This window comes from Apaloderma vittatum, unplaced genomic scaffold (assembly GCF_000703405.1).
Source record: "Apaloderma vittatum isolate BGI_N311 unplaced genomic scaffold, ASM70340v1 scaffold17456, whole genome shotgun sequence".
In the NCBI taxonomy this organism is placed as follows: Eukaryota; Metazoa; Chordata; class Aves; order Trogoniformes; family Trogonidae; genus Apaloderma; species Apaloderma vittatum.
The window spans coordinates 73,911-90,793 of NW_009723565.1; the positions used below are offsets into that span (position 1 = coordinate 73,911).

The 16,883-nt window shown below is 38.2% G+C and overlaps 1 protein-coding gene across 1 annotated transcript in view; it reads right to left on the bottom strand.

Moving 5' to 3' along the window:
- Positions 1 to 4,414: 4,414 nt before the first annotated feature.
- LOC104276026 (guanine nucleotide exchange factor VAV3-like) overlaps positions 4,415 to 16,883 on the bottom strand; it is a gene marked incomplete at its 5' end in the record, with an annotated part of 28,149 nt that continues 15,680 nt past the window's right edge. The window contains 3 exons of the mRNA XM_009872175.1: positions 4,415 to 5,158; positions 6,850 to 7,001; positions 16,548 to 16,677. Coding sequence (XP_009870477.1) covers positions 5,117 to 5,158; positions 6,850 to 7,001; positions 16,548 to 16,677 — 324 coding nt within the window. The remainder of the gene's footprint in view (positions 5,159 to 6,849; positions 7,002 to 16,547; positions 16,678 to 16,883) is intronic.

Sequence of the window (16,883 nt, forward strand, 5' to 3'; positions counted from 1 at the left end):
GAGTTTACTTAAGCTCAGATTGCAACATTTTTAAATGAACTCACATATTTTCTGAAAAGTAGATTGTCAGGTTAAAAAAAAAAAAAAAACCCTAGAAAAAGTCACCAGTAACTCAAACATTTCAAGAGGCTTATTAAATAAAACCTAACTTCACAGCCACTAAGCAGCACAGATCCTTATAATGAATGGGCAGAATACACTACAGCAGATCAGGAATTACAAAACTAAATTAGAAACCCAAATCTCATTTGCTATACAAACAAACAGCTCTTTGTTCTTGAAAAGGAAGTTGCTAAGCTAATGCAATGAGTCATCCTTCTACAGGCAGTTTCTGACGCTTAATCCTTTCCACATTGTGTTGTTCACTTATACATGTGTCACACATTTCAGCATTTGGTGAAAAAGTGGGTATCTTTAACATCTCATCTCATAGCTCTATGAAGTTCAATTACTCACAACTACCCTTCCTCCACAGAGTGGACATCTAGGCAAGGGCTAAAATTCCGTGGCACATTTCAAGACAGATTAGGGAACGTATTAAATGAATATATTCCAGGATTCAAAGCTGCATGCCGGTGATGTCCGTGCCTGAATTTGATGAGAACAGCTAGTACCGTTGCCCACTAAAGCAGCGGGCATTGCACACACACACAGCACCTCTGCCTGTTATTTTACCTTTATGCCTGCTGTACTGGCTCTGGCCGAGACGACATTAACTTTCTTCACAGCAGCTCTCGCAGCGCTGCGATCTGCAACAAGAAAAGCACTGCCCACACACCGACGTTGTAGCTACTGCCGAACAGCGTTGCGCAGCATCGAGGCCTCCACTGTTCATTACTTTGTGCCCTCACCCTCAGTGAACACCAGTTGGGAGGAGACACAACCAGGCAGATGACCAGACTTACCAGAGAGATACTCCATGCCATAAAATGTCACAGTCAGCGGTAACAGGGAGGGCAGGGACTGCTTCCTGTTGCTCAAATGGAATAAACAGTTCTCTCTGAACGGAAGAACTTGAATTTCAGTTAAAATAGTATTGTAAGGCTCTCAGCAGCCCAGTTTGTGGCAAAGAGGCAAGAGCTAATTTACTGTGGTATCAGTACCGCTGGTGAAACTGTATGACACATTTCAGCATCTACCTGCCACTGAAACTCTTTTTCCAAAGTGTTGGAAATACTGATTGTGAAACAGCTACAAACATTTTTGCACCAAACAGCAAAGTCAAAAGAACAAAACCTGGCTCTGAAGCCGGGTATTTTGTATGAATAAGTCACACTTTTTTCTACACAGCATCCCTCTCACCTTTATGAACTGCTAAAACCTTGAGAATCAACCTTTTCTTCTTCTTCACAGTGCAGCTAGAGTTTGCCTGTGAGGTAAAGGAGAAAGGTATCCTGGTTGGCATAATTTTCATTGTTCAAGTACAATTATTTTCCAAGCTCAGATTTTCAAATAAGCTTCCAAGCCTTACAACTGAAGAAATTGAGAACACGGTCACAAGTGGTTCTTATGCTCTAATTACAGTGCCTTCTCAATTTCTCACCCATCAGAGGATGCACATCTCTTCGTGCATAAAAGAGGAAGGAGAATATCTGTGACAGTGTGATATTGTTAACAAGAGAATTAAATTGAGAAACATTTTTGCATCTCGTGTTAGATGTGACTTAGTTATGTGATATGTTCATGGGTGACAGGAAAATTATGCCTTACACATCTGTAGAGAAGTGTAAATGCCTCATTAAATTTAATAATTATCTGTTAGAAGGGCAGTTCCACAAAAAAATCTCTGCTACTGCAAAATAGAAGGGACACAATGAAACAACACTGCAACTGTATCATCGCTGACCTTGTTGAATTAATCCACCTGTCCAGAAGTATTTTTATAAACATATTAATAATGAATGCTATATTGTAAAAAAATGCATGAATGGGTTACACCATGAAAAGGTGATCAAGTCACCCATGAAATTAGACACAGACTATTTGTTCCAGACTTAAGCTCAATTCAGTCTCAATTTGCATGTTAATTCACATACGATGGAGAAAAAAAGAAGGTGGAAGAAAAAGGACATTGCTATGAAACATAACAACTTCTTTTCAATCAAAAAACTTCAAGTATCATCTCTCTCAGACAGCAACTAATAGTATTTGACTGATGCCACAATGTTCCTTATCACCAAAAAAAAAAGTCAAAATATGTCACCACTTCGCTGGACGTGGCAGAAGACATACTATCCTGACAGTAAAAAGCTCTCAAGGAAACCTACATTATCCCATTTGCATTGACAGTTCAGTTCTACAGCTAAACGTGGATTATACAAAGCAGGGCAATCAAAACACAACATTATAAACCTCTCACAACCAGAACGCGGTGAGACAAACGAAGTGCAACCTTCGTACTGGTCAACTACGCATTTTGACACATACCATTATACAAAAAAAACTAACCAATTTATTATATTTAACATATTTACAAAATAGTACAAATTAAAGTACTGTAACTCCATTATTGCATGACAACAACACCTCCTTACAGGCAAAAGCAGCATATGAAAGAGACACTCCAGAATATTTATGAAGTCTTTGGTACTCAAAATATAGTTTAAGATGCAGCATTAACTCCATCAATACAGGGCATTAAACATAGACAATGATATGTAGATTTATGCCACAAACCTAATTTTAGCTATGGCTTTCGTTCTTTTCAAAGGCTGCTTACTGGACTCAGGAATCGCTTAAAAGCTTTACAGCAAGTTTAGGATAGAGAAACTACTCACAATGATTCTAAAACCAAGCTGTTGAAAACGACTGATGTATTTCTCAACTCATTTTAAATCAAACTGCCTCTTCTGAGCGCTACATGGCAGCAAAGCACCAAACACTTCACAGGCCTGGAGCCTATTCCTCTACTCCTCGAGAAGGCAAAACTGCCAACGAATCAACTTTGTCTACTTAAGGAATATAGGAGCGAACTCACAACAGACAAAAAAAAAACCTGCATGGCAAAACCTGATCCAAGACTATATCCTCTAGTCTATGCTGCTGTACACATCATTTACACAATATGCTTTATACGTAATCTATATATTTACAAATGCTCTCAATTGTTCCATCAAGTAACGTGCTCAACACAATCACAGTTTACATAATTTTGAGGTAAATCCTTGAAAAGTCAGAGCATTGGCAGAGTCTCAGCTGCAAGGCTGAATCACACAAGTGGAGAATTTCTAACTACAAGACCCTCTATCTCACCTCCTCGCATGGCAGCGTACGCTGTGTGTACCAGATGGGTAAAACGGTTGCAATGACAAAGGGGATTATTGTAAATCCTCTGTGCTGTGCCTTGCTCTTCCTGATGGCCAGAAGGAGGCCAGAAAGAAGCAAAGAACACTGGGGACAGCCAAAAAGAACCTGAAACATGGACCAGCCGACTCTGTTCCATGGACAAACAGTGGATATTATGCTTCTTGTAGACTGGGGAAAACTGCAGTGTGAAATCATGCAGGGTGTATGCCCACTAACTGCAAGATGTCTGTGTGAAAAGAGGACGGAGAAAAGCAAAAGAGTGGATGTGGGACAGGATAAATTAACTTTCCTGATTGATCATATCCTAGAAAGAAAATGCATTTAAGAACTTTATTTTCTTAGAAGTTTCTGAGCCAGGTTAGACATTATCTAAGGTATTTGAAACAGTACATCCGAAGACAGGACCCACATTTATTTTAGCTTATAGAATCATAGAATGGCCTAGGTTGGAAGGGACCTTAGAGATCATTTAATCCAACCTCCCTGTGATGGGCAGGGACGCCACCTCTCCACTAGACCAGGCAACACATGGGGACTGAGCGGGAATCAAACCCACAAGCTCGGGAATTGAACCTGTGACCTCAGTGTTGTCATTGCTGTCAGCACCGCGCTCAACCCACTGAGCTAACCTGCCCCGTATAGGTACAGTGCTTCTCACCCTCCATAAATATATTAAAACACCGCCCCACCAAGGGGTGGACACCACTTTACAAGGACTGATGTTTCAAGCTAGCTAACCTAGGCACATTTTTCCTTGGGGATGTTCCTAACACAAGACCATTCCCTCACTGAGCTGCTATTAACATCCCACAGAACAACAGAGGGAAGGGCACAAGGAAGTCTGTGAATTCCCTTTGCAGTACCTCATAAGGGCACAAAAGGTGACAGAAACTCCTGTCTAGGAAAAGACAGTTTAGAGTTGGAAGCATCAAAGTTCACCTGAGTCGACCAAAAGGTTAGCACAAGCTGTTTTGTTCTCCTACAGAATAGGTCTACAATAGTTATTTAATGTTAATGCTGAGAATTTGAAAACTCATCTTGTCACAGCTATCCTTAATGGCACTTTTACAGTCAGCTGCTTGAATGAAAAATACCTCACACAAAAAGACTTGAGATGACAAAGAAAGGAACCCACAATTTCACTTTGTGGATGCTTTTTCAAGAAATACCACATCGCTACACCTTTTTAAAATGTCTTTAAACAAATTGTTAGAAGATTCAGGCAGGATCTCGAAGTAGTCAGTTAGCTATATATCTGCATGAATGCGACTCATATTTACTACATATTTCCTTTAGAATGTTTTTGTGAGTGTAAAACTGTTTGTAAGGTGGTAAGGAAAGTGATGTTTCAAGACAAGTCTACTGACTCTATGCCCACTGGAATAACTGAACTCTGTTTTCTGCATGCAGTGATAAGGAATAATAAGCCTTCATCTCCTTGAGCCATCACAGATATTAGCTAGAAGAGACTTATTAAATATTCAGCCACAGCTAGTATTCACGGTGTAGTACAGGGTGAAATGAAAAGGAGTATAAAGAAGTCTGTTTTCCAGAGATCTTCTGGGAAGGTGAAGGTTGGTCTTTGTACTGATCCCCAGTGACGGAAAACCGGCAGGTTGTTTCTTGCACAGCTCTGGGCAAGGTAATCATCTGTCAGCACAACTTCGGTATAAATCCCAACATTAAGACTGGAAGGTTCAGACAGACAAAAATGCTGCTGTTTAAATACTTAACAAGACCAATAACACTTTGAAGATACTAAATTTTTACAATCCCTGAAACTGCTCATCAGCAGAGGCAAGTTTTTAATTCATTCATCCTCTTCAACATAAGTTGATGGAAACCAGCCCACCTAAAAAGGAGAAAAGCAGAACAAAATAATACATGAGGTGCACTTTTTTTTTTTTAAAGGCTGAACTAGGCGAAATAAGGATAGGAATGTTCAGTAAATATAAGATTACAAAGATAAACTTGACCAACCTGCCGCAGTTAGGGTAAGTATCCTAAATAAAAGAATAACTTGCAGATATAACTGTTTGGAAACTAACCCCCCCAACCCCACCCCTCAATAAAAAAATCCTATTGTCCAAACTGGAAGTCTAAATATTCAGAAAAAAAAAATCTAGAAATGTCAAATCCAGAAGTAGTTTTACTACAGGCAGGATGATGCTATTGTTTGAATGAGCAGTTAAATATTTAACAAGCTTCAGTCAGGTCCAGGGAATCCTCTTTCAAAGGAAACAGTGACTGATTTAATTGCATTACACAGAGTTAAATTCCACTGCCACCAACGGGAGTTTTAAATAAGCCAGAACTGGAAGGCAGAGTCCACTGCTATACACTTCATGAGTTATAGTGCCATCACCATTCTGAAATTAATGAAGTGTCAAATAAGAATTATAAAAGACAGGGAAGCAAAGTCATAGGTTCCTTACTGCCTTCTCTATTCGCTTTAGGTTTTGCACTCAGACTTATACCAAAGTTAGTTTAACACTCGTCAAAAACCTCAAAGCCAAACTCAGACACGATTGGAAGGAATAACTGCATAAATTTTGTTTTAGACTACCTTGCAAAAATACCTTTGGAGGTGAGCTTATGACTCAAGTCCAGGCCGTGAAAGCTATCGGAAGGAACGCTAGCCTAAAACAGGGCATCCTTTAGGAGGTGGGTAGCTGCACTAGAAGGAGATAGATGCTCAGCTCTCTTCACATGCAAAATGTAGGTAGGATGACTGTTTCACTTTAAGATCATAACTAGGCTCATGTAAATAAAAGGTTCTCCACGTTGCATAAAGAAGTATATCTGGACGTCTACTTCAACCAGACTTGCACCTTTCATTTCCAGCTTCTAGCCAATCTACTTTCTTCCTCCTCGCTTTCCTTTACCCTGTGCCTCAGTCCTTCAGACACGAAAACAGAAGCCTCAAATATTTCTGACTAACCTGCATTAAAGAACAATACACCGAGATTGAAACGATACAGCTTTTTTAAGTCAAAACTGGAACTTCCATGCACATCTCAGAGTGCAACGTAAAGCGACTTTGTAAAGATCCCTGCTAAATACGCCGCTTCATTTGAGCCACATTTTTTAGAGATCAAAGCGGCAGCCTTCTATAAAAAACGTGGCCAATTCCACTGCACTGTAGTCTGGCAGAAGGGTGTGCAAATCATTCTGTGTTAAACTGCAAAACAGCCTGCCACAGCCCCATGAACCTGACCCCAAATACGTGTGTGCAACACGGTTCAAGAAAGTTCAGCCGTAGCTGTGCTATTAATCCCACTTATTTTCCAACCATATAATCTTGCCCAAATATTCAGCCTGGTAGGTCACATTAAATAACCAATTAACTTAGATGCTGGGAAAGCTGCCTCGCAAGATTTCTGCCTATGAAACACAGATGAGAACATGTTGTATCTTGTGAATTTAAATATGCGAAGAAGGTTTATGATGTAGGAACACACCTTTTTTTGATTTTTTTTTACAAAATCACTGTCAGTAACGGCAGAAATGAGACAAAGGAGAAAGAAAAACAAACCACCTTACCCTTCCATTTACTTCACCTCGCCACCAGCCGTTTGCGCTCATCTTCGTATAAATTTTCACAACGTCCCCTTTCAGTAAGGACAGCTCTCTCATGTCTCTCGCACAGAAGTCATACCTGGCTATGGCAATGCCTATCACCTTTGGGCTCAGCACTGCAACAAAACAGTCACAGAAATTATTAAGGTTTGTTAATTGAAGGCTACTAAAATAATGTAACGAGCAGCACTGTAAAATACAAAACAATGACTTTGCAACAACAAACACTGGCACTGATTTTATACAAACCCAAGAAGGTTTGAACGCAGGCGAATGGTATAAAAAGTTGAAGGGGTTTCATGTGATTTTTTTTTAATAGTTCTTTATATTTTTAGAGAAAAGTCAAACTAGACAAATAAAATATCCCCCTCCTGAAAAACCCTAAATGCATTTACACTTATTGTACTTTTGTACTTCATGATAAAACTTACTGCCATTTACATGCATCAACATATTTTACAGGTCACTACTTTCTTTCCATAAGAATTATTAGCATTTACAGTTGATTTAACTTTAAACCTCTAATGAAGCAAAACAAACTGAATAAGGTGCTGTTCTTTCAAAAACAACTCCCAAGTTAAACATTAATGCACTTAAACATGGAAGCTAACATCAGCATGAGCAAAAATGCAGAGTTTCCACAGGAAATTTGTATGAATCATTTGCGGCAATCTACACGAACGTTGCCTGGTGTAAATCTACTATTTTCAGGAGTTTACTCTGTTAATCACAAATGAATTTTTTCTTGAAATCTTTTCAGAAAGAAAAAAAATCCTTACGAACTTTTTTCTTAAGTTTCAGTGAAATTAATACTGAAAAACTTTAGGCTACACCAATACGTAAGGACTTGGCAAACGTAGAGGCCAGACATTTCAAGCAATAAAAAGTTGTGAAATATTTTAATAATGGAAATGTGGGAAAAAATAATCATTTCAAAACCCAGCCTCCTCTTCTCAAATAATTTTGCAGAAAACTCCATTTTCAACTCTGATACAGAATGTCCAAACTTGCAAAAGATATCCTTGACGCTGCTAATGAGAGGGGAAAGAGGAACAGCACCAAAGAGATAAAGGCAGTTTAGAGAAATTGTCTATTATATTGCATTTTGTAGTTGGATTATTTGGCCAAAACATTCTTCTTTTATTCTTTTTCTCCATTAATGCCACTGCTTTGCTATTTAAGTCACTGTAGATAGGTTTTCACAAAAGCACAAGCAAGCTTCCATTGGAAAAGATTTCGAAAAAATTCCTCATGTGAGTTGTTTTAGCAATGCCTTCAACAATATAATAGTGCAAGATAAGAGCTAGTTGCCTTTAATTTGAATCAGGAACACAAAACATAGCAAGTGAGCTATAGAATCTTGACAGTTTCAGCTCTGAATTTATTTAAGATTTCTTCTGACCCCACTCAGGACATTTCACAGAAACAGAGGCTTTTGCATAATAGTATTAAATATATGGAAATCTTTATATAATCAAATATTTTTAGTTTACAGACACAATACCATTTATTTTAAAATGACAACATATACTATTTTTAAAATATTATTAGATACACCATAAAAGTGGAGTACCTAAAAAACTGTTTTGGCAACAGATTATGCTCTTTTTTTATATCATGCCGTTAGACTTTAGTCGAACATTTCAGACTGATGCAGAGTACACTCGTCAGACTTGATACAGGAAGGAAAGAATGCCATATAAAAGAGAATCAGCATCAAAACATAGTGCTTATCTTTACAATATCAAGATGTTGTACACATCTAGGTGACATATTAAGTATATTAAAGTTCAAACATGCGTTCTCCCCTCTAAGCAAGTCAGATGTAGGGGCTACTTATTTAGATCCTAATGTGAATGTTTTGTCCTATACCTCATCAGCATTGCAGTAATCGATTTTATAGGCAAAAAGTACATCATGGGCAGCAATTGTTTTGAAGGGGGAATAAAAAAAAGAGAGCAATAATTGATGGTAAGGCCAGTAAGCATTTATAGGTGTGCAGCAGTATCACTGGCAGATTTGGAGAAGCCTCGCGGGATGGAAGGAGTGATTTGGGGGAGCAGGGATTTGAGGTTCTAGAAAGGAGAGAAAGGGGCAAGGAAGACTGGTAAACACGGTAAAGATGAGCAAATAAGGAAAAAACATGAAGGAAAATAACTAAGGAGGGAAGAACTGCAAGGAAGAATAATAAAGAGGGAAACTACTGAGGAAAAACAGGGTAAAAAGAGGGCCAGATCTGGGGGAAAGAAGGACACCTAACTCTTTTTCAAGTTGTGAAGCCAGAGAGGAAAAGGAGAAAGAAGCACGAGAAATCAAATCCATGGATCTCCCAAAGTCTTAAGGCAGAAAGTAGCAGAATTTAGATTAATTTCGAATCCAACATCCATATTTTCAAATAAAAGTTATCCCCATGATAGGAAATATACAAAAGGAAGCCAGATGGGTGATGGGGCACAGTAAAATGACAGTGCTAATTTTAGAAAAAATATTAACCATATCTCTCTGGTGACAGTCACAAAACCAACTCGAGTAGAGACTATCAGCCCTGAATTCCCAATCAGAGCCGTTCCAGGAGAAATGAAACTTGAGGGAAGACAGTCAGCATGTGGAAAGGACATCTGCATAGATGGGAGAGAGGAAAAACACTGAGTGAAAGAGAGAAAGAAGGTAAACTGCAGGGGAAATGGGGAAGGAGAAGAAGAATGGGATTAACAGCAGAGATTAATGGAAAGAAAGTGCCCACGAGAATTTGAGTAAGAAATTAAAGAGGAGGAAAAGGAAAAAGCGAGAAATATAAAAGAAGCTATTGAGAGAGCAGTAATAAATAAACCTGGTGTATTAGGAGGGAGATAAATGGAGGATTAACAGGTAATTGAGTGAGAAATCTGAAGGAGGTGAACAAGAGGTACATGTGTGAATGAGCAAAATACACTTTTGCTTAACCTTTGACTCATACTAGAGCACGCTGAGAAAGTTCTCTATTGACAGTGAGACAGATGTGCTGCAAATGAATCTTAATACTCCTCTGGGCTACTGATGAAGGAACTGGGGTGCAAACAAAAGGGGCTCCACATGACCACAGCGGGCTGGTCCAGCTCATGGTTCTGTCTGTGCTTAAATTCCACAAGGGTCAACGTATCACTATAAAGCCTGTGAGTAGTTGTTCCTCTCTCCTTGTGGTATGGCCTGCTCATAACTCTGCAGCCACATCCCCTAAGGGTGGCTCTTGGGTGCTAGTTTCCATGTGTACAGTTACCTGCACTGATGAAGGAAACCTCAGTTCTATTACACAACCAGGGGCAGCACCTCCAGTAGTACCCAGGAGCTGGCTTAACAATTCTCCTGTGTTACCAGCTTGCACACCAGCAAAAACTAAGCCAGCTCTGAAGATCCTTTTCCAAACAAAATACTTGTAATATCATGAAATAAGTATCTCTTCATTTAATGTAAGCAAATTCTTTGGCTATTATAAAAAAAGATGGGTTTACTAAGAACATGCAGCCTATCTATCAGAATATGAAATCCCTTTCAAACAGGTAGCTAAGTTTAAATTAAGAATTGGTAATCAATATATTTTAATATTTTGTACAAAGAAATACTTTACACAGCATATTGCGATATGTAAGACATTGAATCCTTATTGTTTCACTTACTTAAGAATTCTTCAATAAAGAAGTTTTTCCTCGGAAAAAAACAATGTAAATACAATGCCCACATATGGGAACGTGTGATAGGCTTAAAGTAACCCTGAGTCTTAACTGTTGTTCGATCACAACTGTAGCCCAAAAGGACAGAAGGTCACAGTATTCAGCTATAATAAATGGCCAAAACTTAACTCCTTTGTTCTCCAATTCAAATAAGGCGAATGCTTCAGTAAAAGTCAAAGGGAAGAAGGCCTTAAATCTTCAATTCTCAGTCACTGTTGTGACTACCTGAAGGAAGGTAAAAGTATCTGGCCCAAAACAATCTGTGTGTAAGGGCAGGCTCAACAGCTCGTCTCTGAGCACAAGTAAGCACAGCAGCCATTCTACTACCAAGCTGCCACCTACATACACTCTTTTCCCCTCTAGAAACTACGGGAAGCCTTAAGAGGCCATCGCAGAGCACTACGCGATTTGGACAATTTCTGTGGAGCAGATGTAAAATAAACTGTCTGCTTGGATCTAGACAGATCTCAAAAGCCAGCCTCAGCCCTGCTTTGCACAACCTCAACCAAGTCCTCCACCCCCTGCACAAAGCTGTGCCAGCGTCACAGGAGCCAACACAGCCTTGTCAACAGCAGTAGCTCCTTCCACATGATCCCTTCCTACTAGCAAAAATTCTTCACCTCTCCACCAGTAGAGACCAGAGCAAGCTATAGCCTCAGTGATGGGCTAAGTGAGACTACCACTGCTACTGCTCCAAGCATTTTTATGCATTCTAAGTCTAAAATGTTTGCATCTGTTAAAGCCAGAGATGGTTAAAGGAGAATAAAGAAAACAACATTTAGAAAACAGATGGGTAAAATTAATTAACAGCATTAATGCAGAATTCAAAGACAGCATTTTCTACAAAACTACTGTATTCTAAGATGCTGCTCCAGTATGGTTTGCTGCAGGGAGGGGACGAATGTATTATTTATCTACAAGCAGTGAAATTTTCAGGTTTGTGCATTTGAACAAATACATTAATAGTAACAACATAGATGTCAGCTATATAACAAATTAATGGTCAGCTGATAACTGATTAAACCTGCTCCAAGTATCAAGTTTTGCAACACCTATTCAAATCGCTTATTCTAATATGCACTTTTTCAAAAGTTCGATTCTCATTATACTCCAAGAATAACATGTAATAACTCAGTTTTTGGAATCAGAGAAGAACTGAAGCGTTAGATTCGTCCCTTCCCTCACTTGCAGCACACAGAAACAACAGAAGCAAATTTACAAGAAATATAAAAGCGGTAAAGCAGTACCTGACCAGAAAGGAGTGGAGGAAGGGGGAACAAAGCTGTAGTCTGGAGGAGTTACAAAAGAAAACCCACAGAACAAAGAAGGGGCTTAGAGAAAGAAAGAGAAAAAGAGAAAAGCAAAAGAATATTGAAATATTGGCACAAGATTTAAATAATAGTTTTTTAACTATATAATTCATTGATAATAAGGAAACTAAGGTTCTCTACTAAGGATGTCTGGGAAGGAAATTGACTGTAATAAGTAGAAAATTCGGAGCTATGATTTAATTTTTAACAATTGCATTTTTCAAAGAGTAAAGTAGGAAGACAACACCCGTTCAACATTTCAGAGCAGCAAATTAAAATGGCAGACTCTTGCAAATATTTTCAGACTGAAGAGAATCTTTTTCTCTTTAATTTCATGTGCTCCACTTCTTAACAATACCAAAGCAGGAACTCATGCATATGTGAGAATTCCTCTCGAGCCCAGGAAGGTTAGTCACACACCCTGAATTAGGAATACAGTCTAAGTACCAGTCAAACTGTGGTCTCATAATATGCATGGGAAAATGTATGCATTTTGTCCGATAATCATTAACTTCACTAGGAATTCCACTGTTGGACTACATCCTCTATGGCCCAAACCATACTGCTCGTCTTTGCAGTTTTCCCTGATTTGAGAGAAAACCCTTGAGCAAGCAAAAAAAAATGTGTTAAGTTTAGCCTAGGCAAAACCAGCACATCATCCTAGTTCCTATAAAAGGAGAAGGATTAGACGTATATTTGCTCTGTTGCCAACAAAACTAGGGTCAACCTAATTTTAAATGCAAAATTAGACAAAACGTATCTACAATTTGTTGACACGTTCTCATGTTTTGTCCCTCTTTCGAAGAGGCAATGGAGATATAACAAAGTTTGGATCTTTGCTCCCAGCTGTGATTTGGAAAGGGGAGTCCATCCTCAATTGGATGTAGCCTTTAAATTATTCCTAGTATTATCTGTAATTGCTGACCAAAAGCGTTCCTTAAAAATGTGGAAGGGTTACAATCATCACATAGACCTGCTTCCTTGATATTTTTCTTTTGACTAAACATGAAACAAAGCCATTTTTCTTCCAAAAGTTTTTTTTGCAGGAATGACAAATAGAACTATATTATGCAAGGAATTAACAAGGAATCCATGGTGGAGGCAATAATATAGTTTTGTGCACCTTACCTGGACGAGAATAAACACATTTGTGACAACAAAACAACATAAAATAAACAGGACCAATAACTGCATTTTAACATTCATAGAATAGGAGACATTTGTTTTTAAAACAAAACAAAACAACCTCAGAAAACAAACTAACAGCTGACTGAAGTAGGGTGCCCTTTCTTAAGAGGCAAATAACTGCTTTTTTTTCTATAGACATACAATGATAATGCACAAAAGTAGCGTGCCGGAATAAAACTAGGTTACAGGGGTAAAATCAGGCTATACAGGGGGTGGCTGTTTTCTGTGCGATATAACTAGAGGTATGGTTTTATGTGTGAAAATCTAGACAACTAAACCTATGTGGGTAAGGAGAGATGTCTACAGATTACCAGCCTATTTTTAAGCGGCACTGATGAAGGGTTTGGTGCTGGCTTTTAAGGAGAAAGGCTGGGTTCTTTTGTTTCCTTAAGGGCTGGGATGGCACTTCTTCTATTCTATTTTATTTTGTTGTCAAATACTTTTACACAGTTACCACATTCAGTAGTAGAACAACATGACATAACTAGTTAAGTGTACGTACTCCTAGTTTACAGGGGATGAAAAACAGGGTATTTGGCTTTGTGATTTAGGTTACATTAAAATCTAAACTTCATAAAGATTCAGATTTCTCAGTAAGATTGTGCTCTATCTCAGCAGATGAGAATAAACTGCCAAAATCTATTCTGTGGGATATCAAATTTTCTTCCACTTTTGCCTTTATTTCATTAAATGGTCAATCACCCTTCTAAGCTAGTGTAAAAATTAGTATTTTTCTGTGTAGCAAGACAACATTTGATCATACTACATTTACAAAAAGAAACACTAAGAAGAAAGAATATACTATTTCCCTAAATATCTTCCTAATTAACTCGAATTTTCTATATGGTGTAAAGTACATGTCAAACAGCTTTTAAAACCACATTAAAAGTGCACAATATCAGAACTGGGTGGGTGACTTCTTTCTTAATGTTCTGGTCTTGCAGCAAAGCTTTAATGGAAGTGGGAAGCCACATGAACTATTTCCATAAAATATTTCTTTTCAAAAAATGCAACGGATGCTGAAGGAAGAATCAAATTCCCTGAAAACTGAAGTTAAAGGTGATTATGATTCATGTAAGAAATTATAAATAAATTGAAATGCCACTTGATTTTCCTTTCCTTCAATGGGTAAATGAAAATAGGACAATTACTAAACCTTATTATAATCCTTTCTCATGTTGTTCTAGAAACTAAAGTTAATTTGGTATTGCCGTTCAATTTCACAGCAGCTCAAAGACTTTGGGAGCAGAAAACGATAAAACTCTGTCAAAGTCTTCAGTGGTTCAACTCATGTTTTTCAGAAATATTTTTCTCATTTATGTATGCTAAAGACCAGCTGTTTTCACTAAGAAGCTGGTATCTTTCCAAAAAACGGCCTCATCAAAAAAAGCCAGATACAGTCATGTGAAGAGTACAGTGCAAAACACTAAGTTGAAACCCAAAATTTCCTCAAAATTGGCTTCAAACTGCTGTCCATTGCACCCATTAGCTTCAGCTCTGTGCTTGTCAAAACTACTGCGAATGTGACACTGAGTAGCTGCATAGCTGAAAGAAGGCAAAAAAAGGGAAATGCCCCTCTCTCTTTTCAGCTTGTCTGGCTTACTTTCAAGAACTGTTTTACTTGTGCTCAGATTTAAGTGGGAAGAAGTCAAAAAAACAGTTGTGTGGTGGTTGTCAGTGAGGGCTGTGAAGCAAACTCAATGTCTAACAACTGCCCAATGATTTATGTGCTGCTTCTACTAAGTAAAACTGCAGCTGAAATTTTACCAACTTCTTTCCAAGTTCAGCCAAGCAGGATTCAGCCTAGATAACAGTGTTCTAACACTTTGGTCACAACTAACATCAGCATTGTTTGTAACATTAAATGGCTGATATTTAGTGCAGCAGAGATGCACAATCTCATCCCCTTGACTAAAATGAGAGCGCCCTGGACTCATTTCTCTTGCATTTTCATATACTACCTAAAAGATCTTGTTAAAGGAGATGTTTTCTTTCGTACGTGGACTGAAGCTAACAAGGATGTACCGTAACTCTTGCATCCCGTAAAGCATGAAATGACCAAGCTAATGCTCTGGCAAACCAAGAAGCTGGTGGGCAGCACGGATATGTTCTAACTGGCCTAAGAAAAACAACAAATTGGTTCTGCTCCCAGTTGACAATAACCAAACCAAATGCAAAGTAAATTAAGCAGGGAAGATCCTCTCAAAAATTACAGCCTCAGTGCTTTGATGAGGCAAGGGATGAGGGAAGCACAAGAGATGACAAGAGAGAGACAAAGCGAGATCTCAAGCTAAAAGGAGAAGAAAGGACAGGACAGATAAATTCACCAAGAACAAAAATGTACTGAGACACAGCACAGCAGGAAGACAACTGACAGAAGTCCTCGAAAGTACTGAAAAACAGAAATGGAAGGAATAAAGGGGAATCAGGAGACAGAGTAAATTGAACGCACAGAGACACAATGATTTCTTCCAGTCATCTGTCCTAAATTATCTCCACTGTAATTAGGAGAGGAATACGTCTCCAAAGTTATAGAAATGTTATAGAACAGCGTGTCAATAAAAGCTCACAAACACAGCAGATGAAAGGAACAGTCAGGTTCATCATCACAAAGCCTCCACTGGACTCTACGGTCTTTTACAGCGGTCTTCGTAATGTTAAAATCCTCATTAATTTTTATTTTCCTGTTATTATCTGTTGTAGTACAAAGATCCAGCCCTTGTCTTGCAGAACTGCAAATCTAATATTTGCTGTTTGACAGAAACATTATATACTTTGCAGAGGCCAGCCATGTGGTAGTTTTGAGCATCAACATTGAACTTGTACGTGTCAAAAATCACGCTAACTTCCACTTGAGTTGTATTACAAGTAAAGAATACCACACACACTGCAAGTATTCTCAGTTTATTTCTAAACTTCAAACTTTCAAACTGCTATTTACATTGTACAGTAACACACTAACTTTCAGAAGCTTAGCAGCCTGTAATAAACAGGCTGGCAAAAAATAATTATGATACACACTAAATCTAATATTTTTTTGAGAAATCTATGTGGCATTACCGAGATGCTACTTCATATGGTTACACTACAAGACCGATTCATTTAAATCCCTTTTTAAGGATTAGAAATTGTCACAGATATTATTAACACTTGTAGCTGTGCGTATGCAAATATCTGAAAAAACTAGGCAGGATGCAATTTAATCTCTCACCAGCATGCCTAATAGATTTTCAAATATCAGGGAGATTTGAAGTTTGGCAGCAAGACAAACTTGCTAGACATGTTTACAAACCTCCTGGCAGATCTTAATCTTCTTAGCTTCAAAAAAATCCTAGCTAAAAGCATTACCATATTAATTGGTTATATGTCAAAAATGGAAAATGAAGATGTTCAAAGTACCTTGTCCTTTTCATATTTATATGGCAGAAAATAACATACAAAAATTTATAATACTCACAGTTGCCACCTGTTCTGTTACTCCTTTGCCCCACTGAGTTTTCAGATTCTTTGTATGGAAATTGAAGAGTAGTATCCAAACTTCGAAAGCCTTCTTTGAGAGAGTGGTGCTTATAGTATTCTACGAGTTCCTGCCAGAAAGGAAAAAATACCATGTCACTGGAAATTGAAATCACATCCTTTTCAACCTTTTGGTGTACAGTCAATGACAGTTTTATCATACAAGTAGCCTTATTTCCTAATACAACATCCCACAGTACATGTTCATATTAAAAAGATCAAGTATCCTAAATACTGAATGCTTTTACACTGCCACTTAACTGGGTTTTGGCGTTTG